This window comes from Barbatula barbatula (genome assembly GCF_947034865.1).
Source record: "Barbatula barbatula genome assembly, chromosome: 14".
NCBI lineage: Eukaryota > Metazoa > Chordata > Actinopteri > Cypriniformes > Nemacheilidae > Barbatula > Barbatula barbatula.
This window is the reverse complement of record NC_136777.1, coordinates 23,103,869-23,125,749: the sequence shown is the minus strand read 5'-3', so window position 1 is coordinate 23,125,749 and position 21,881 is coordinate 23,103,869. Positions and strand designations below refer to the sequence as shown.

The 21,881-nt window shown below is 41.8% G+C and overlaps 2 protein-coding genes across 4 annotated transcripts; one reads left to right on the top strand and one right to left on the bottom strand.

The window, feature by feature from the left end:
• The first annotated feature begins 1,168 nt into the window (after positions 1 to 1,168).
• irf1a (interferon regulatory factor 1a) lies at positions 1,169 to 4,105 on the top strand. Of its 2 annotated transcripts, none has more exons than XM_079472888.1 (8): positions 1,169 to 1,363; positions 1,695 to 1,794; positions 1,931 to 2,110; positions 2,197 to 2,268; positions 2,348 to 2,458; positions 2,537 to 2,589; positions 2,850 to 2,943; positions 3,055 to 4,105. In XM_079472888.1, the coding sequence occupies exons 1-8, from the start codon at positions 1,277 to 1,279 to the stop codon at positions 3,138 to 3,140; spliced, it is 783 nt and encodes a 260-aa protein (XP_079329014.1). In that variant the 5' UTR covers positions 1,169 to 1,276; the 3' UTR covers positions 3,141 to 4,105. The 2 variants fall into 2 exon arrangements, with proteins under 2 accessions (XP_079329014.1, XP_079329013.1); XM_079472887.1 differs by having other exon boundaries at positions 1,256 to 1,363; positions 1,683 to 1,794; positions 3,055 to 4,104.
• ddx21 (DEAD (Asp-Glu-Ala-Asp) box helicase 21) lies at positions 3,233 to 20,212 on the bottom strand. Of its 2 annotated transcripts, none has more exons than XM_079472886.1 (17): positions 19,974 to 20,212; positions 17,255 to 17,389; positions 16,841 to 16,978; positions 13,715 to 13,816; positions 13,563 to 13,635; positions 9,039 to 9,217; positions 8,446 to 8,563; positions 7,771 to 7,956; positions 7,501 to 7,646; positions 6,900 to 7,049; positions 6,654 to 6,815; positions 4,881 to 5,000; positions 4,719 to 4,792; positions 4,481 to 4,640; positions 4,144 to 4,278; positions 3,771 to 3,815; positions 3,233 to 3,619 (listed from the first exon to the last, which is right to left on the bottom strand). In XM_079472886.1, the coding sequence occupies exons 1-17, from the start codon at positions 20,049 to 20,051 to the stop codon at positions 3,371 to 3,373; spliced, it is 2,250 nt and encodes a 749-aa protein (XP_079329012.1). In that variant the 5' UTR covers positions 20,052 to 20,212; the 3' UTR covers positions 3,233 to 3,370. The 2 variants fall into 2 exon arrangements, with proteins under 2 accessions (XP_079329012.1, XP_079329011.1); XM_079472885.1 differs by having other exon boundaries at positions 17,255 to 17,386; positions 19,974 to 20,130.
• Between the last annotated feature and the right edge of the window lie 1,669 nt (positions 20,213 to 21,881).

Below are 21,881 nucleotides of genomic sequence, written 5' to 3'. Positions count from 1 at the left end.
GAAAGAAAATACTAATAGAAAGCCAGCGTATATATATATATAACAGAGTAAGTAAAAATCAACTGATCTGAAAAGGGAACGCAAGATGAAGAGCACCAAAGATCTCGCTCTGAAGAGAAGAGCAAACGTAGGTACAGTAGGGGTCTTGGAGTAGGACATGAAGCTAGTGTAGAACACCACGGGTGAGCGGACAGATGGAAGACCCAAGGATGGACCTCCTTGGCACTGTGAATGCTAGAACACGTCCTGGCTCTTGCACACTCAAGTTTGTTGTTTTCAATTGTAGACTCGTGCCAAGCACACTGAACAGTAAGAGTAACGTCAATGCTCCGGGTGCACTGATCTCTGGAGCAGACTGAGGGAGGATGGCAACTGTTCCCTCATTACACTGCATAGCACCTTACCTATAATGCCTCTGTGTTTGCTGTCGCTTCATGTCATTTCTTGTGTGGGTTTAAGTCAAGTGTTGTGTCCCAACCCTCCATCAGGGAGCGGGTCTCAGAGGTTACAGGCACGTTTATAATATGCGATATATAATCCCTCCAGTAGCGTGCCCTGACTCCGTCCCGGACGCACCTGTGAATCACTGGATCCCTTCGATGCAGAGAAGCAATGGCTCTACTTCGAGTCCCTCCTGAGTGAATGAAGCATACAGAGCTAGTACAAATGTAATGGCTCATTATTTTGGCTTCATCCAGAAAACCTTAAAGAAAATCTTATACATGAGGAAATGTGTTCATGAAAAGTTCATTCATCTGGTGAGATCGGCCCATCCCCTATGTGGCATTCATTGTTTGATTTAAATGAATCAATTAAAAGCATTTTGTTTTCTGCAAGAACATTTGCAGCCCTAAAAACCTTTTTTATTTGATATTTATAACTTTCCCATACCTGAAGATCACAGTGATTCATCTGTTTTACAAGAGAAACCACTACAACATTACCAAAACATTTGAACAATCCCAAATATTGATCTTTTCAAAAGCATCATAAAGGGATATTATTTGATTTACCGACTCTTAAGAGTTTGTATAAACAGGCATCCTCAATGTTTTCCTTCTTTCAGCACTTGAATGTTTGGTGAGGTGACAGAAGGCGTGAACCCGTTCGGTCTTTCAGTCCCACAGAAATTCTTCAGCAGTTTGAGGGGAAACCGTTCAAACCTGTCAGAGCAGGTAAGAGCAGTTGAACGTGATGTCAGCGTTATTCTTCGGAAGTGACATGAACCGTGTAAAGCCGATGTTCTGTTGAAGACGTTTGCGCAGCAGACTCAGAGATGCAGCAGGGACGACAGCGCTTGCGGCCGTGGCTAGAGGAACAGATCCAATCGGGCAGATATCCTGGAGTCGTCTGGATAGACGAGGTAACATCCTTCAGACTCCAACACTTTAAACTCTTCTCCTTTGTGTTTCAAGTATCAACTTAGTCTCAGATGTCTCTCCTGAAACCGCTCGGGGGAAATCAAAACGGAAACAAATGAGAGAGTTCATTTTAAGATCTTGACAAATCTGAGCTCAGTTTGACACATTGTTTAGATCGCTGGAAAATGGTGCAGATGAGAAATAACTGAGATATTGGAGACATGTCATCTGTGGGTGCACTTAACATAGACTTCGCTTTGTAATTGAACAATCTGAGTTTTTTATGCATTTGATTTATATTTGTGCATTCTTAACACCAAGACCAAACTGCAGTCTGCTCGAGTTTTCCAGATTCCCTGGAAGCATGCAGCTCGACACGGCTGGAACATCGAGACAGATGCCACTCTCTTCAGAAACTGGGCCATCCACACAGGTGAACTTCACACAACCTTTCCTTTACAACCGTATACCACAAGCCTTTCAGCTTGATTTACACATGAAGAGAAAATCTGTTTCACGACACTAATGATGCATCTGAATCCGGCGGTTTCTGCTCGGATGGATGTTAGGGAGATACAAGCCTGGCACAGACAAACCTGATCCCAAGACCTGGAAGGCAAACTTCCGCTGTGCTCTCAATTCCCTGCCAGACGTCAAAGAGCTGGCGGACAAAAGCATCAAGAAAGGACACAACGCTTTCAGAGTATACGCTCTCCTGCCGCACAGCACAGCACTCAAGAGACGGAGAGGTATCTTCATGAGCCATTCGCCCATATACCCTTAAGAAACTTGCATGTGTGATTGAGTTCAGATGTTTTCACGTGACTTTCTTAAGCATCGAGGAGCCTGGATACAGATGCTATATCACAACCGCCTCCCCGAAGAGCAACGCTCGAGAGATTTACAGGTAAACCATGTGAACCGCTTGAAAAACAAAACAGAATTCCCATGATGAGACGTGCTGTTTGTTTCCTGTGTGAGAACAGAGGCCTTCTGGAAGTTTGCAGATGACGGAGGAAACTCTACAGCCGATCTCTTCAGAAGAGATGATTTGTCCAGACGTGTTGAGACGTCCGTCTACCGCACCACAACTCAGGGTGAGAAAACAAACGCAACGCCGTGTGCTCACCAATGTGAGGAGTGAAAGTTTAACATTTAATGAACGTCCTGAACAGGGCCACAGCAGAACGCTCCCGAAGACGCTGAACAAACACAAGCTGTGCTGAAGGTAACATGCGTCACATCTCTCACACTTGCTTACTCGGTTGCCTGAGATTCTCCTGTTTTTTACTTCTTGAGTTTCCATTTTTGAAGTGGAAAACAAAACGAAAATACACAGCAAAATGTTTGGCAGTGTTGGACAAAGCATTCACATTAGTGTCAGATTGGCGTTTAACAACAAATGCATGTTAAGAACACAACTGACTGAAGCTACCTTTACTAACAGTGATTTGTTGTCGAGCTGTGAATTGTATGTTTCTGCTGTAGATTGTGGATCATCTGAAGAACCTAGAGCACAGGAGTCCTTTTTATGAGAGCGACAGAAACTGGAGAACCAACTCGACATGGATGGACTCTCTCTGTATGCAAACGTCTCATATCTACAATAATGTCACAAAGCATCAGACGCATGGCTGTAGAGTTTTAGGTTGTAATGAATTGTAATATTTACTGTAAACATCTGTGGTTTTAGGCGAGACGATGGACTTCTCAGGTCCTTCCTATCTGACAGACTGTAGACTTCTGAAGAACTCGTCAGATCAATGTGACCACGGATGAGCGGGAGCAGATTTAGCATCTATAGTGTTTGTTTGTAAAGGACATTAATAAACTGGACAGACTCATTTGGAACATAAAACAAACAACAGCACTTGCTGTAAAGCAACTTTAATGTGAAGTTTCATCAACTAAACAGCGCCGCTGCATGTAAAAGCAATCTGCATGTGTATCATGGTCTGAGGGAGTAAAAAACCCTGTGAGGGTGAGGTCATCACGAAAGTCCACAGTGATCAATAATCAAAGGCCTGACTGAAGTTTCGTTTCTGAGGACCTCGTCCTCCTCGTCCCCCTCGTCCTCCTCGTCCCCCTTGACCTCCTCGACCACCGTTCCCCTTAAAGCCTCCGCCAAACGACCGCCGCCCCCCCCGACCCCCGAAGCCACCGGACATCCGTTCGCCGCCGAGACGCGGGTTCTGCTCCAGTTCTGGAAGTTCCGTCGCGACCGTCAGCTGCCAGCAACGGCTGTCCTCCCATTTGTCCTGTAGACGCCGAAAACACAGGAATCAGCAAACAAACGCTTCACTTGTGTGTTGACAAGCCTGTGTTAGTGAAACCCAACGCCACAGAACGACTCCAACAGAAACACACGAACAGACACGTTCACCTGGTGTCGCTTTACAAACATCATACCTTTATCCCCTTGGCTTTAGCGACCGGCACATCGAAACACACACCCTGAGAGAAGAAAGAGAAAATATGACACACAAACAACAACATAAATCCTGCACAAGATCTGCTTTGAGGATATCTGTCCATTCACATGATTTGCACAAACAAAAACACGTTCATGGAACTGCCTGTTCTATTAATGACTGTAGTACAGTTCTTCTTCACTGGAATAAAGATTTCATTTGATTGTTGTGAGTTGTTTAATGTCTGTGTGTGATCTATATTTCATTTCACAACACAGAGCTGTAATAAAAGTGGGCACACGTGTGTTTACCACCACATGATCGCTAACATCTATGTTCGTGTACGGCGTATTTATTGAAGTTGAACGCACCATCTTGCCCTTGAGGAAGGTCATTCGTGTGATCTGGTCATCGATTTCTTCTCCGAGCTGATCCTTCAGCCCTCGCCACGCATAACCGATGTTATTCATCTCTGTGCTGCAGTTCAGAATCATTGTTGTGAATCCCTGAAACAAACAACAGATCAACTCGTACAACAATTCCCCTCGTACCACTTGACAAACACACACGTGATGCTCGTGACGTGACTTAAGAAGTCATCAAGTCTGTTGATGTTGAATTAGCTTTAAAAACACTGCTATGATTTATTCCACATATTTTAGAAGAGCCAAAGTTAGGCAAGGTGAAATAAACGCGAAGTTGACGTACAACGTCTGAGCAGAGGAGAGAGCGCTGCTCCAGATTAGTAGCTCCTGATATGTGAGCGAGCGCAGCCGCCAGCGCCTCCTCGGCCCCCCGCTGCTCGATCAGCTCACGTGCTGCATCACGAAAATATTCAATCGCCGTTGCCGGAACAGAGTCCAAATACCTGCAAGAAAAACACGACATGAGTTTGCGAGAACAGGCAGACAGGATCTCAAAGACCTCACTGTGTAAATCGTCTGACCTCACGGCGTCTTTACTGGAGGATTTGATGATGTCATTTGCTGTTGGGACCCCCACACGTTTAAACGTGATGCCCTGGTGATGCAAGCACAAACATTTGAGTGTATCATGTGACGTTATTTTAATGACTGTGGTTCATCAGACGAGTTTGTGAGTATCTTACAGCTTTCTGCTCCACAAACTTCAGCTGGCTTTCCTCTTTACGCTGGTAGAAACAGATACAGACCCCGGTCCTTCCTGCTCGGCCCGTTCGTCCAGAGCGATGGATGTATGACTCCACGTCCTGTATTTATTACACACACTAAAGCTTTTTAATATGAACAAGAGTCTACAGGATCTGATGAGCAAAGACGAACGTAAAAAACACTAATATGGGGTGAAAAGGGTATCAAAACCTTCCACAAATAGACGTAAAAAATCCAAATTCATGGACTATACTTCACAAACGCACACAAAAGATCCACAAGCCCAGACAACGGTTCATAGATGCTAACGATGCACGAACTACAGTTCACAAATGCACGCCAGACGTGTTAATTCATAATGTTCAACAACATTCATGTTTCTTATAAACTAACTCCAACTCATCATATTGTTACTCAATATCATGGTATAGCAAAATAGTCTCAATATTATGGTGTATGAAAGAGATGTTAGCTTTGTCAAGGTCCATCTGGTGCAATTCTTTTATTTTAAATAAGTGATTTTCAGGTTTTTGACTAATGTCATATAGAACTCGTGATGAGAGGATAAAGAAAAGAGGATGCTTATGGCACATTTCTTAGTCACCGTTTCCCACACAGCATCGAATACCGCACCGTGGACGTTATACCGAGGTTTTTTCGTCCTTAGTTACTTTTCATAGTTGCCTTGTAATGAGACCGATGTTATTTGACTGTTTTGTGTAGTTCTCCAGACAAATGTTTACAGTTTAATAGTTAGAAACGATCGAGAACACACATAACGTAAAAATGTTGGTAGTAAATTGATATGGTATAGTCTGTACGGCCGGTTCCCTTCCTCTTGAGGTGGAAGCACACAGATCTGCCTCTGTGCATATGTGAATCAACAGTCTCGAAACAATCCACAGGTCCAGAAGTGAATATTCACACACGTTAAGCCAGAATGCAACGCACACGTGATTTTTGTGCATTAAATTATATAAAGTATATTCATGCATTTCTCAAAAGAACGTGTGGATTGCTGTGTATGTGCAGATCTCTTGAGTTCATTTGTGAATTACAGTGCGTGTCTGTGGATCTTTTACATACTTGTATTCATGGTAAGTTTGGACACTGTTTTCACCCTATACAAGAATAAGTGCACGAGGAACCAAATACATTTTCATGAGCTATCTGGACAGGACCAGTTCTCTGAACGAGGTTTGAGTCGCTGTACAACAGCGGTGTCCAAAGATGGTCCTGGAAGGCCCGTGTGCAGGACACCGGCTCTCCGGGAGCAGGACTAGATAAAGCGTTACCAAAATACAGACATTGACATTCGGACTGGGTTTATGGTAAAAGCTAAACTGCTCTGGAATTTGTTGAGAAAAAAATTGACATCAGAAACATAACAACCGTGTCTATGAAACTTGAATTTCTTCAACCTCCTTTAGGAATCTAATCCCATCCAATTTTCAAAGACATTTATACAGGTTTGTAACAACCTGAGGGCGAGTAAATGAAGACAGAACTATCCCTTTAACCACCACAGTAAGAGAAACTAAACTAACTAGCTAATCGCGAGCGTTTTCCCAAAATAATGGAAACTTATTGAATTTGTTTAGGCCAATACAATGATTTGGTAAAAATGTCATAACAGCTCATGCCCATATCATAACTGTGATGCCAGTATTGTGTGGAACGGCAAGCCAAGTGTATCGTTACAGCCGTACAAATGTCATGTTTTGCATTCATTGATGAGATGACTCTCGTACCTTCGGGGGGGAGCACTGGATGACCAGATCCACCTCTGATATGTCCAGACCACGAGCAGCCACGTTTGTGGCCACCAGCACTTCAAAGGTGCCGTTCCTGAAGCCTTTCAGCGTGATCTCTCTCTGTTTCTGAGCGATGTCACCGTGCAGCGACTGACAGCTCTACAGTACACACAAACAACACATGCACGTTCAGTAAAGAGCAGCAGAAACACTCGGACGTTCAGTGAAGATCATTCTCAGGACCTGTTTGATGGACGCGTTCATGGAGAGCTCTGTGGCGTCTTTCTTGGTCTCACAGAAGACGATGGTCCGACTGTGGCAGCCGCTGTACACCTGAATGACATCACCGATGACCGACGCTCTCTGAGACCAGTGACAGGCGATCGCCAGGTGCTGCACGGCAGAAAAACACACGTCAGACTATCACAGCTCTTCATCCCAAACATCAAAAACAATATTGCGTCGTGCTGTTCTGGTCTCACATGCACTCGCGCTCACAACACCCGGGTGATGAAATCATAAATGACTGGTCATATTACAGCATACGTCAATCCTATTGAATTTGTCGAAGTTATTTCAATTGTTGTATTAAATGTGTATCCATCGACAAACATACATTAGCTGAAGTTTGTCAGTCTGTTTTATGTATTATAATTTTTAACCAACCATATTATAAATGCGTCATCAGATTTAGGATGCGCTGCGGCCCATGCAGAACCGTTGGTGGAGAACCGTTGGGTTCAATGTTTTACGGAGATCCATTACACCCCTAGTAACGATCGTCGGCCTGTCCAATGGCATTTCGCGCATTGCAGCGTCTAACTGTGAAGTTGTAATGTTTTACCTCGACTGTAGTGGCGGTTTTCTGCGTCTTCTTCCCGATGAGATCCACATGTATGTACTGAGATCTCATGTATTTCTTAGCCACATCATAAACCCAAGAAGGACACGTGGCTGAGAAGAGCAGCGTCTGAGGTTTCTCCTCTGCGTCTGGATCCAGACACAATAGACATGAATTTTCTGCCTAGATCCATTATATTTACATTCATGCTTAACTTTAACAATACATGCATTCACTGACAATTTGGTTCATGTGATAATACCATCAAAATACCTTTTTTATAAGACAACGAGAGTATCTCCTCCACCTGCTCTGCGAAGCCCATGTCCAGCATTTGATCCACCTCGTCCAGAACCACGTGTTTGAGCTGAGACAGATCCAGTTTGTTGTGCTTCAGGTGGTCACTGATTCGGCCCGGCGTCCCCACCAGTATATCGATGCCGTTGCGAATTGCATCAACTGATGAAAAACACAGTATTTTACACGTTTCTATATAAAGTTTCATCTTAACAACCGTTACTGCGCATGCGCTCTTGTGACCACAACTGAACTTCCGGTACACATTCACAAACAGTAGAGCGCCTGTACATTACTCCTGACAACAATCAAAAGAAACCCAGAAGAAGCGTTACTTGGCTAAACTTGTCTTTCCAATATTTTTTATTTAGACTGCGATACCAAGCTCAACTGCTAGTCAATGTACCGTACGGTTTCTTTAAATGAGACCAAACTACAACAAATTGTTTAATAAAATGATTATACAGTAGAATAATATAAATGAATATGGACACAAAGAGTTATATTATTAGACACTAGCCAAACACAAACCGGGAGTTAACTGGAGGTCAGGCACGCACACGTACGATGAGACAGTCTATAGCTGTATATAACGTCACGATTATAGGGCCAATAATAATAACACACACACAAAATAGAGGAAATTCATACTCTGTGAGTTGTAGGGGCTTCCTCCGTAGAAACACACAACTGAGAGTTTCCTCGTGATGTCCTTGAAGTCTTTGGTTACTTGAATGGCGAGTTCTCGGGTCGGCGTGAGAACCAAGACCTGCGTGGAGACACACATCAGAAACATGAGATGATGATCTGGTCGTTGTGTGAAATCATACACAGCCTCTGTCTCTGTAACGGTCAGTTGATCTCAGACGCTGGTTAGTTACTTCAGAACCTGCCCATGGGTCAGTGGGAGCTGTGAAGTGACTGTGCTACCTCCCGTACAAAACAGAAGACCAAACTCCCATGCACAGGGATAAGGAACTGGTTCATGTTGTCTGTAGCAGGTTTTGTGATATATATATATATATATATATATATAGGAGATTTAGACGCTGCGATGAAAGAGCAAACAGACGAAATCTCTCCGACTCATCTCCTCACCTGCAGCGTGATAGTACAGACGTCTCAAAGTGAACTGGTAAAGCAGATCTCACCAGTATCATGAAACCAGTGAAGATTTCTCATACTTACAAACACATCTGCCACAAAGACACCAGTATAAACACAGCACGTGTGTGTGATTGTACCTTAGGAGCTCGACCTCTCCTCCTGTCATCGCCATTCAACTGCAACCTCTCCACCAGAGGAACAGCAAATGAGAAAGTCTTCCCTGTACCTGTCCTCGCCTGACCAACCACATCTTTCCCATCAAACACTGCGTTAAAGGTCTTCACCTGGATGTCAAACAGGTACGTCACTCCACGAGCTGAAAGAAAACAACAAATATATGAATCCATCACGCCGATGCGCCCCCATTTACTTCTACTGGAGAAAAATTAAGCCAAAATGTCCGCCGTCATATTGCTGCAGAATTAGGGTCCCGCCCATATTCCCCAACGACGCGATCACAAACAAGCAAATCATGTTGTCACGCCCACTTTTTATTCTAAAATCACACATGTGGTAAGCACCAAATAAAATGAAAAATTATGATTTCAAGAAATCATGAAACCATTGTGACTGTAAACACAGCAGGCCTCACATGCCATGCTTTAATGGTAACATTACCACTATTTGGTATTGAATTATTCAGACAGACAGAAGTGGTATTCACTTTGGTGTGGGTGCTCCTAACTCTTGAAGAAAGTATGTTTCGAGCCCTGTTCTCTATTTGTTTATATATATATAAATGTAATGTATTTAACCCGTTAACTGTCACTGTTCCATACATGGAACACCCGAGTTTGCTTCAATATTGTGCATGGAATTTCTAGTCGAATCATGACAAACTATATATTATTGGAAAGGTCTAAGACTCTAGAATACAATTCTTTTTGGTGTTTTTTCAAATAATTTATTCAGGAAGAGTAATAGTTTCTTTTTTACGAAGAGTGTGATTAGATTTGTTAATGTCCTTTCACTTGTCACCGTTCCGTATACGGAACACCCATGTTTGCTTCCATATTTTTGTGATAATTCTGATCTTATTATGACAAACTATATATCGTCGGAAAGGTCTGAGAGACTACAATACATACTTTATTTTTATAAAATAAAGTATGTAGGAAATTAAATTGATGCATAAAGGACGAGAGTGTGTATCAAAAATACATACATTCCGTGGAACACCTACATTTACATCAATACTGTGCATGTAAATTCTTATCATTTCAAACTTTATATTGTTGGAAAAGCAAAATAAACTAGATTACACATTTGATCAGTGTTTAGAAGAACAATCTATTTAGGAAGATAAATGGATACATAAATGATAATTGATTCTTAAATTAGTGTGCATCAAAAGCATACTATACAAAAATATTCATAGAAAATTATTGTTTTTATGTTGTTTCTGTGCTTTTGTAGTTTTCAATTGTGTCTGGTATGTGGAGGAGTAAAGAAAAGCATCTCAATGTCCTTTGTGGTCAAATACATTTAGTCATTAAGCAGACGCTTTTATCCAAAGCGACTTACAGATGAGGAAACATTGGAAGCAATTATAACAACATAGGCCACAAAATACATAAGTGCATCAAACTAGTCCATTAAAGCCTAGCACAGTATACAAAGCTCAGAATAGTGAGGTTAGTAATGTTTTTTTTATTTTATTTTTTTTAAAGAAGGAAAGGGAAGAGAATTAGGAAAAATCAATCAGCGACGTGTTGACGGAAGAGATGCGTTTTTAGGCGTTTTTTAAAGATGGCAACCGAGTCTGCTGATCTTGTAGCAGCTGGTAGATCATTCCACCAATGTGGAACAGATCCAGAGAAGGTACAGGAGAGTGACTTTTTTCCTTTTTGGGATGGTACCACTAGTCGTTGTTCCTTTGCAGACCGCAGTGATCTGGCAGGAATATAGATCTGCATTAGCAAGTGGAGATACGATGGTGCAGATCCGGTGTTGGTCTTGTAGGCCAGGAGCAAAGCTTTGAACTCTATGCGGGCGGCAACAGGGAGCCAGTGTAACCTGATGAAGAGCGGAGTTACATGCGCTCTCTTCAGTTCATTGAAGACCACTCTTGCCGCCGCATTCTGGATCATCTGGAGAGGTTTGATTGTGCAAGCAGGAAGTCCAGCCAGAAGCGTATTGCAATAATCCAGTTTGGACAGGACAAGAGCCTGGACTAGGACTTGCGTAGAGTGCTCCGATAGGAAAGGTCTAATTTTCCTAATGTTGTAGAGGATGAATCTACAGGACCGGGTGGTGCTGGCAAAATGACTTGTGAGGTTAAGCCGATCATCGATTACCACTCCCAGGTTTCTGGCTGTGCTGGACGGTGTAATCGTTGATGAGCCTAGTTGAATGGCAAGGTTGTGGTGAATCTTTGGGTTGGCCGGGATCACAAGCAGTTCCGTTTTTGCAAGGTTTAGCTGCAGGTGATGATCCTTCATCCAAAGCGAGATGTCACTCAGGCATGCCGCGATGCGAGCAGCGACCGTCGGATCGTCCGGTTGAAATGACAAGTAGAGTTGCGTGTCGTCGGCATAGCAGTGATAGGAGAAGCCATGCTTCTGAATGACCGAGCCGAGGGATGTCATGTAAATGGAGAAGAGTATCGGTCCAAGCACTGAGCCCTGTGGCACCCCCGTGTTGAGCTGTTGAGACGCGGAGACCTCATCTCTCCAGGATACTCTGAATGACCTACCAGAGAGGTAGGACTCAAACCATTGCAACGCCATTCCAGAGACACCCATAGCACTGAGAGAAGCCAGGAGGATGTGATGATTGACAGTGTCAAAGGCAGCAGACAGATCCAGTAGGATGAGCACAAATGACATGGATGATGCTTTTGCCAGTCTCAGGGCTTCGATGACTGAGAGCAGTGCAGTCTCTGTGGAATGACCGGTCTTGAACCCAGACTGATTGCTGTCCAGGAGGTTGTTTTGCATGAAAAAGGAGGAGAGCTGATTGAACAACTCGCTCCAGGGCTTTGGCGATGAAGGGAAGAAGGGAGACAGGCCTGTAGTTTTCTAGCAGTGTAGGGTCCAGGGTGGGTTTCTTTAGAAGCGGTGTGATGCGGGCCTCTTTGAACGCTGTGGGAAATGTCCCAGTGGTGAGCGAAGAGTTGATGATGTGGGTCAGAGCAGGCACAACCGTTGTAGAGATGGCCTGGAGGAGATGGGTGGGGATGGGATCCAGTGGGCAGGTGGTAGGGTGGTTGGAACCAATGACCTTTGAGACATCAGCTTCAGACAGAGTAGAAAAGGCGGGGAGCACACACGTGTCAGGGATGTGGGCGGGTTCGACAGATGGCGGCGTAGAGAACTGGCTGCTGATGGCAGTAGTTTTCTTTACGAAGAACGATGCAAAATCAGCAGCTGTTAACTCCGATGAAGGTGTGGGAGCCGGCGGACAGAGGAGAGCAGAGAAGGTTTTTAAGAGTGTGTGAGAGTCAGGAGAGTTGATGATCTTCGAGTGGTTATAATCAGTTTTTGCAGAGGTGACGTCAACGGAGAAAGTAGAGAGAAGAGACTGGTAGAGAGAGAGGTCAGTTTGGTCTTTTGACTTGTGCCATTTTCTCTCAGCTGACCGGAGGCTGGCGCGATGCTCACGTGGTACATCCGATAACCAGGGGGCAGACAGGGATGCACGGGCTGGTCCAGATGTAAGAGGGCATATGTTGTCCAAGCAGGATGTAAGCGTGGAACACAGAGTGTCTTAGGCACTGTTGGTATTCAAAAGAGAGAGCTCCTCAGAGGGGGGAGTGCAGACAAGACAGCAGAGGAAAAGCAGGAGGGAGGGACCGTAGGTAGCGCCGGAAAGTGACCAGCGGTAAGACATATGCGTTCGAGAGTCCGGAGAGTTGCAGATCCTCGAGTGGTATATTAGTTCAAGTGTTAAAACCAATAGAAGTCTATGGGCCCCCTAAAGCATTTAGGTGGTATGGTGGCTAAAAAACTTTACAGACCCCTCAACATTTTATGTATCATAACCAAACTTGATACAACACATGTTGACCCTTGGGACTTCTTTCAAACGAGACCAACCATAGGTCTGTATTCCAAAGATTTCATGAGTTAAAGCCATTTTAGTTCCAACAGTGCGTTTCATGTGAATGCTCAAAAAGGGCCCTGACGTGGAACAGGTTAAGTTACGTTAGCATGCTAATCAGTAGGGGTGTGCAGAGAGCCGATGTGTCTTGAGAACACAATATCCTTACGCGATTGGTATGATGGAGTTCTGGGCTCGAAATTGCAACCATTTATAACATTTAACCTGTGCGACCTCAAAATATATTTGGGAGCATTTGTGCGAGTGCATGTTTAGTTGTGGTGTGACCTGTTTGCGTTACAGAACACGCTAATAACTGCACAAGTATGTGTGTGCTGTGAGCTACAGTGACATTCATAGAGAACGTGGTTTACCATTCCACGGATCTACTTTCCCACTGGTTCTCCATATAAACACGTGCTAGACGGACGGTTTCAACATTCGTGCGTGTCTTTCCCGTCTGCATCGCCATCAGAGCTTTGAGAGAGAGCGGGATTTATGCACACACATCCTGTGATGCACTTTCTAATAATAAACACAGGATTTCCTGGCATGGCTGCCAAGTGAAAGGTTTGGGTGGTGATTTCGGAAGTGTAAGGAGTGTACAGAAGAGGTTTTACCCTGCAGAAGTTTGATGGTGTCCGGAGAAATTTTGAAGTTGGAAAACGCTCCCTCTCTCTGCTCCGGCGTTTCCTGCAGAAATAATGACAGCCATGAGGAAAGTGAGCAGCAGAAAGTCGAGTCATGAGAAAAGAGAGCAACGTCCACACACCTTCTCAATGTCACTGCTGGAGTCTTCACTGGACACTTCTGCCGGAGGAGCTACGATGGCCTCTGAGGACGTCTCTGCAGTCACCGCTTTCTTCTTCTTTGGCTAAACATTTGAGCAGATGAGAGCGATGTCAAATACAACGGTATAAAGACACGAAAACATTCAATTATACGACCAAAACATTTTACACTTCTCATGTTATTGTGTTGTTTAAGCAAAGTATCTTTTATTCAAAGTTCATCATTGATTTTCCCCTGATAACTGAGTTTCACTCTATAGACGGTATAACATATAAAAGACAGACTCTATACAATCTATACATTCCTGGCCCAAAGTTACCTTCCGGTCTGGCTAGTGGCCAATAATATAACTATTTATATACATATTTTGTTGTATACGATTATTTCATACAATTATAAAATGTATTTAATACATTTTACACAGTCAAATTGAACAAATAATTTGCTGGACATCTCATTTAAGTTTATCCAAGTAACGGTTCTTCTACTCTCAAAATAATGTTGGCTAGACATACTTTTTTCTTGCTAGCTAATGTCATTTACTTATTTCTTTTGCGAGGTATCAGAAATAATCTACAGGGATGTTTTAAAAGGATCTATCGGTGGGATTGCCGCCATTAAACAGCGCGTTTCAGACAGATTTATTGAGACGTCCTCCCTCCCAATGTCCTCATTTAGTTTACTCCTGTGAGAAATGACCACAGTTTAAGATTTGTAAACCCAAACCCTAAACTTAAATCTAATAAAACACGTTAATAAAGTTTGTTTTTGGGCAAAATAAAACTTTACCATTTCTGCATTGAGTCGTAAGACGTAGAGCAATAACACGAGTACGATGTGTTGTGGCCTGTCGACCAATCATAACTGAATCCAGTGTCGACCAATCACAATGCAATTGGAGGAGACTGAATCTGCCCCCTGGATGATTAGTTTGACCTCTAATCTAAACATCAGGTTTTGAGTTGACATGGTTTAGATCAGCTTCAGCTGTACCACAACACTTGCTATGAACATTCTCTGTCAACTCAGGTGTGTTCCAGGTAGGGGTGGGCGATATGGACAAAATATTATATCTAGATATTTTAGGCGATTTTAACGATAACGATAATTAGACGATATCCATTAAAAATGTGTTTTTAAAAGTCTGAGTTACTTAATCACTATTGGGCACCATGTTGAATGAAAACAGTGCTTATTCATAACTTGTAAACTCATAACTTGTATATTAAACTCATAACTTGTATATTTTAATATGTCACACTGCACTTTCACCTTTGTGTGCTTAACTTTTATTTTTATTCTGTACTTTCGTTGCCTTTGTTGATTGTTACTTGTCTTGTAACCTTACTTGTGTACTGGAATCTTCTGTAACCAAGACAAATTCCTCGTGTGTGTAAGCACACCTGGCAATAAAGCTTGTTCTGATTCTGATTTATTTTCTTTAACATGTAAGTATTCAAGTAAAAACAATTCAAAGACATACAAAATACTAATTGAATTAGTGTAAGAACATCGAACTCTGAGTAAACATTCAGTTGTACACCTCTGCTGTAATGTAAACTGTACAGCATACAAGCAAGATGAAATGATAATATATGATAGAAGTTGGGGAGGGCAGTTGAGCTGAAATAATTTCGACTTGGCACTTTCCCCACCTACTGAATCGGCAGCATTTATTTAGCTTGGTGATTGTTTTAGCATTTGTTTAAACTTGGTGATAGCATTTGTAATGTCTTGCCACTGTTGCTTTTCTTATGGTAAGGCACATTTCCGCTAAACGACTCCGCTAAATGCTGCGTATGTTGTGCAGTAGGTACCTTAGCCGATAGTCGACTTTTCTCAGGCAGCGGAGTCTCGGATCTTTTCATACTCTTGGTATTCCTTACTATGGTTGGTCGTCGAGCTGCTTTTAACAGCAACATGTTTCCTACACACTTTGCAGAGTGCCGTCTTTTGCGCAACATCAGTTTTCTCAAAACCGAACCACTTCAATGCAAGTGAGTTTGAGCCACGTTTAGCAACTAAGTCATCTGAAGTAAATTGCGAGGCTCTGGGTGTCTGCATGTTGTCTCCTTCTGTCAAATGTTTAGCATAACCACATTCGTTAACCGGTGTTGAACATGCGTGCGGCCACGCGCTAACCTGTGAGAGAGATGACGACGTGTATGCATACAACACCAATCACGTGACGCCCTGCTGCAGCCTGTGAATGTGCTGAGTTTAATGCGTGTTTTGGAGTGTTTTTTCGGAGTAATTAAAATACTCGCCCACCCCTAGTTCCAGGAAGTGACACGTGCGGCAAACAGCCAATCACACTCAGGCTCATGTTTGATTGACTTCTGGTGAGTTTCAGCGCTATTCTCTTTTCTGCTCAAGATGACGAGATTATTATGAAAAGAATCAAACACATTTACGAGGCAGAATAAACACCTCTGCAGTGAAACTTTGAGAAGGCAGTGACGGACTATATCAATGAACAATCAATTGAATTGACATGATTTACAATAAGATGAAAAGATAATATGTATACTTCATTACTTTAAAATGCTTTATATATTGAAGTTTGTTTTCATACGAATATGGTTATATTAATTGTAATGCTATATTTATCATAAAATAATAATATTAATTATAAACTCGTATATTAATTATATGAATGTTTTGAATTATAATCAATAAATGAAAACATACAAATAAACACTTCGCAACAAAAGACTCTCTCACAACATCTTTTCACTTTAAAGTTGAATTTGGAGCGAGAGATGCGAGGGGAGGGGCTTCACTGCGTCACTTTCTCACAGCTGATTGGTCCAGTTTTGGTTTGTGATCTCTAACCCAGAATAAAAGCTCCTCCTGAGCAGGTTAGCCGTGTAGCCTTAGTTACCAATAGCGGCAAAACCCGCTCAAAACCAACACACTTCTTGAGCCTGAAAACTGAAACTCTGCTCGAACGCAGACTTCCCAGAGTAAAAACCCAAAGCGAGACACCACAGTATCGCCTCATTTAAACACATCATACCAGCATCACGAGACACGGCCCGGGAGCAGGAGGACCAGGAGGCCCGGGAGCAGGAGGACCAGGAGGCCCGGGAGCAGGATTCATTACCTTGATGTGACTCGTGTCTGTGTTTCCGTTCACTTCTGATGTGTCCATCTTCTCACGCTTGATCTTTTTAGGAGCAGGTGATTCACACTCGTCTGTCTCTCCCGCGGTCTTCTCCTCTTTAATTTTTTTCTTCTTTTTCTAAACAAAAATAGAAGTACAAGCTTCTTGATTTGATACTGTTTGTTTGTTTGTTTACATATGCAGCTCTGGGAGAGAAATGGTTTGGTCAATCCGTCTGAGACGTCCAAGCACTGCGAGACATGGTGATGCATAACTAACTTAACACTGAACCACATCTGAATCTAGTTCATCTAAAAGTGACATGACGTCTGCACACCAGCATCATGTTCATCTGCAGTGATGCGAGTAAATCTCATGTGATTTCATCAGTGTTACGTGATGGGGATTCATTACCTTGATGTGACTCGTGTCTGTGTTTCCGTTCACTTCTGACGTGTTCATCTTCTCACTCTTTATCTTTTTGGGAGCAGGTGATTCACACTCGTCCGTCTCTAATGGAACCTTTTTGTCTTTCGTTTTCTTCTTCTTCTGGACAGAAACAAAAAGTGCAAGTTACACAGTTTGCACGTTAAATCAATCTTTCATTTATCATGAAGTAGGGGGTGGTTTATTATGGGATGTTGCTGAGGACTAAAGCTGGTATAAAATGCACTTGTAACTAGGGCTGCAACAACGAATCGATAAAATCGATAAAAATCGATTATTAAAAATGTTGGCAACGAATTTCATTATCGATTCGTTGTATCGCGCGACTATAACGCGCGCCACATGTTTGAGTGGCGTGAGCGTAGCGTTTCTGTAGCGTGTCAGCTCTGTGGCGGCTGCGTCGTGTTTTCTGTATCTTTGCACACCAGCACCGTGCCTGACGCGGCGCTGGCGCGCTGCTGCTGCTATAGGTGACATAGAGGGAGGCCGCCGACAGACAAGGGTCTTGTATTCACGACAAGTTTAAACTTTTTTCACATAACCTACACCTTCCAAAATCCGAAAAATGAGTAAGTAGGCTGTCTGTTTATTTAAATAACATTTCCAAATGTTTTGTAGCTTTATTTCCTGATGTTGGACCGTCACTCAGATGACACACTAGACTACGTTGTTATTGTAGTGTGTCATATTTTTTTCCATTTTTAATCACATTGTTAAGAGCATAAAAAACAAAAATAATTCAGTCACCAATACATTTTGGGGTTTAATACGAACCACAATTCGTATTAAGATGATTCTCAGATATGTTATTAAAGATGTAACGTAATCAATTGATGCACGAGTTTACTTTATGCAATATGTGTTTCAGATGGACATAAATTAATATTCCCATTCAATGCAATGTATCTTTTCATTGGATATAGCCTAAGCATTTTCTTGGAGGAAGATTTTATGGAAAAAAGTAGTTAATTGGAGTATTCATTTGCAACATTTTAGTAATAATATCTCATACTTAATAGGAATATTAATGTATAATTTATTTCAATATTCACTTGTTGTTTCTCCAAAAATGCATTATAAACATGATTTAAGTCCTGATGTTTTCTACAGTGGACATGTAAACCCCGTAACGTGTAGATGTTGGTTTAATGAAATTAAATTTGAAAATACGTTCAAATAAATGATGATTAGCTTTCAAACATCAAAATGGCATTCATTAATATGTATTCGTGTACAAAATTACATATAAACATCTTTTTCTATTCTATTTTGCCTGGAAACGCTTCCAACACGCTTGCGTGTCTCGTGAAAAATAGGCGTCGATTCAATTCCTAGCATGCACGCGTTTTCCGTGCGGCTCGTCTCACGCAGGCAGTGTGCAAGCTCTAACCTGTTAACATGGGAGCCGATTTAAAAACGGTCACGCCAGGCTTCTGAGACGCTCACGCCACGCATCTAGTGTGTCACAGGATTAAAAAAAGTTGATCGCGCCGCGCAGCATAGCGGAGAAAAAATAAATTAAAAAAGCAGAGCGGAGGTAGAGGAAAGACCATCAGAGAGACCCGAAAAAATTCCAGAAAAAAACAGCAAACCATGAGAGGCTTCTTGATGGGAAATGCATCATGTAAACCACAGCCAGCTGTAATAATAATATAATTAGTGATAATAAAGCTTTTGAAATATGTTTTGCCATGTCAGTTCTATTTTTCAATAAAGGGTTGAAAATTAATGCTTTTAAAAATTTGTATCCGATTCATCGATTAATCGAACAAATAATCGACAGATTAATCGATTATTAAAATAATCGTTAGTTGCAGCTCTACTTGTAACCCACTGCTTCCTATAAAACGGTTATTTCATTCTGTCATGAATGACTCCCTTATAAGTTGCCGTATAACTGTCTTTGTTTTGGTGTTCATCAGAACAATGTGTTGAGCATCTGTGTAAGGACCAGAACTGACCGCATTTCTCTTCTGCTAGATCATATTGCATTACACCCGAAGCCGTATTTAAATGAGAGTTTCATTCATGGGTAGAATAATAGCAGGATGGATAAATACTCTTTCATTAAATGCAAAAGACAAGCTGTCTTTTTATTTACCTCGGCTGCCGGGGAATGAGTGCACTAGATGGAAGTTCTTAACAAAAGTGTATTTTCATATCGCGGGACAAACAATCAAACCTACAGTAGCACAAGAATATAAATGAGTTTGAATTTATTAGATAAAGAAGTTATATTAAATGTCTTCTGAATTTGATTGTGTTTATCATGTGCTCAAGCCCTCGGTTGGCTTTCTTTGACTAAACTCGTCACGCAGCATCTTTAAGGCACCGGTCAGTTTTTCTTCATAGATGTCAATGGAGGGATCAGTTTGTGGGCGTGGCCTAAACGCGCAGCGCCACGTGAACTCTAACACGCCCGTTTGTGTTCCGAGCCAAACAACAACGCTCGTCCCACGTGATCAAGCATCGACGTCAGCACACACACGTGCGCACAAACACATACGGAACGTTAAGTCTTATTTCGTGTCAGTCATCAATCATAACTGGAGTCAACATGTTAAGCGTTACGCTAGATTTCTGATGACGACACGAGGAGAAAGATTCGCGAGTGAGAGCAGCAGTAACGGTAACCGGAAGCGGTATCAAAGCACATCGTGTGGCAGTGTTGTAACCTCTCACTGACCTTTATGAGCTCGAGCCCGCTCTCCGCGTCCTCCGTGTATGTGATGTGACCGGCTTCAGTCTCAATCTTTGACGGCATCTCGATCGGTGTCCAGCGGATCAACACGTGCGACCGCACTGAGATCAGACGCGCAGAGGAAAAGAACGAGCCGGAAGTGAATCGCGTGTAAAGGAAGTGAGTCTGCTCGATGTCATGCTGCGCAGCTGAGACCGACCGGCGGGTGACGTCACAGTACCGCGAGAGCCACCGATCTATAGGCTGTGGGTGAGAGGAGGCGGCTGAAGTAAGGGGAGGAGTCAAAAAAGACCTTTGAGGTCGGACACTTTCTGAATCTTTCCCCCTCTCTATGAAGCAAGGTGTCATAACCTTCATCCCTAAACCTGATAAGGACCCAAACATTTTAGACCAAATTACATTATTAAACACAGATTATAAAATTGTAACCCTCATATATGCTAACAGATTCAAATTATTTTTAAATTAAAATCATAAGTGATTCCCAATCCGGTTTTATGAAGGGAAGATCCATACATAATAATATTCGTTTAGTGCTTGATCTTTTAGATTACGGACATCTAATAGAAGATGGTGGCTTTATTCTTTTCATTGACTTCTACAAGGCATTTGATTCAATTGAACACCCATTTATTTTTGACTGTTTAAAATTGTTTGGTTTTGGTGATAAATTTAGAAATATTATAAAAATCCCTTTACGAATAGTTCAGTTTCTTTATCGGGAGGTACATCACCAAGGTTCCCAATCAATCGTGGCATAAAACAGGGCTGCCCTATTTCCCCTTTTCTGTTTATTTTGACTACAGAAATGCTTTCTATCTTTATTAAGAACTCAAGCATAGTCCCTTTAGAGATACTTGGCCAGCCAGTAATCATTAGCCAATTTGCTGATGATACTACCATTTTCATGAAACAGCTAACTGAGGTCCCCAAAATTTTACAAATAATTCACACCTTCTCTAAAGCCTCCGGTTTGAAAATGAATTTGAATAAATGTGAATTAATGCCAATTCATCAATGTCTTTTAACTGAGGCTTATAACATCCCTATAAAGTCTAAAGTTAAGTACTTAGGAATGCTTAATTCAAAAGATTATGGGGAAATAGATAAATGTCAATTTAAACTTAACTCTTGGTTGTTGCGTGATATAAGCTTATTAGGTAGAGTTTTTTTGACGAAGATGGAAGGCATTTCAAGGTTAATCTTTCCTGCATATCAACTTTGGTTTCATCTGGAGGAAAAAAACCCATTACATAAGAGATTACATGAGATAACGAAAGATTATAAAGATGGAGGGCTACAAGCCATTGATTTTGATTCTATAAATGGGACACTGAAAATGAAGTGGTTGAAATCCACCGTTCAACATCTAACAATTAAACTATCCAAATTTCATCAACAGGTTTTGCTATATTGGAAAATTTTATATAATCATAATTTTACACCACACAATTCACCATTATGGAACAATAGATATATTACGGTCAGGAACAAATCACTGTTTGACAAGAACTGGATGGAGAAAGGTATTTGGTCAGTGTTAGTAATAGTGGAATTATACCATATGAAAATTTCTCTGTTAAATATAATCTCATTTGCAATCGGGCCAAATTTAAATCTATTATTAAAGCCATCCCAAAATCTGTTATATGTCTAATTAAAGAAACTCTCTCTTATTCTGTCGCTATAATCCCACATCTCCCAGCACTTGTAGTTGAAGGCCGTGATTTTAAAGGAGGCCAACTTTCAAACAAAACGATTCGGAAAAAAATGTAACAACATTTATTTTCCTTTATTAGTTTATAGAAACTCAATTTCAATTTTCTTTTCAAAAGTTACCATTCCCAGACTTCTAACCAAATATTTAAGATTTCCTTTGCCCTTCAAAGTTAA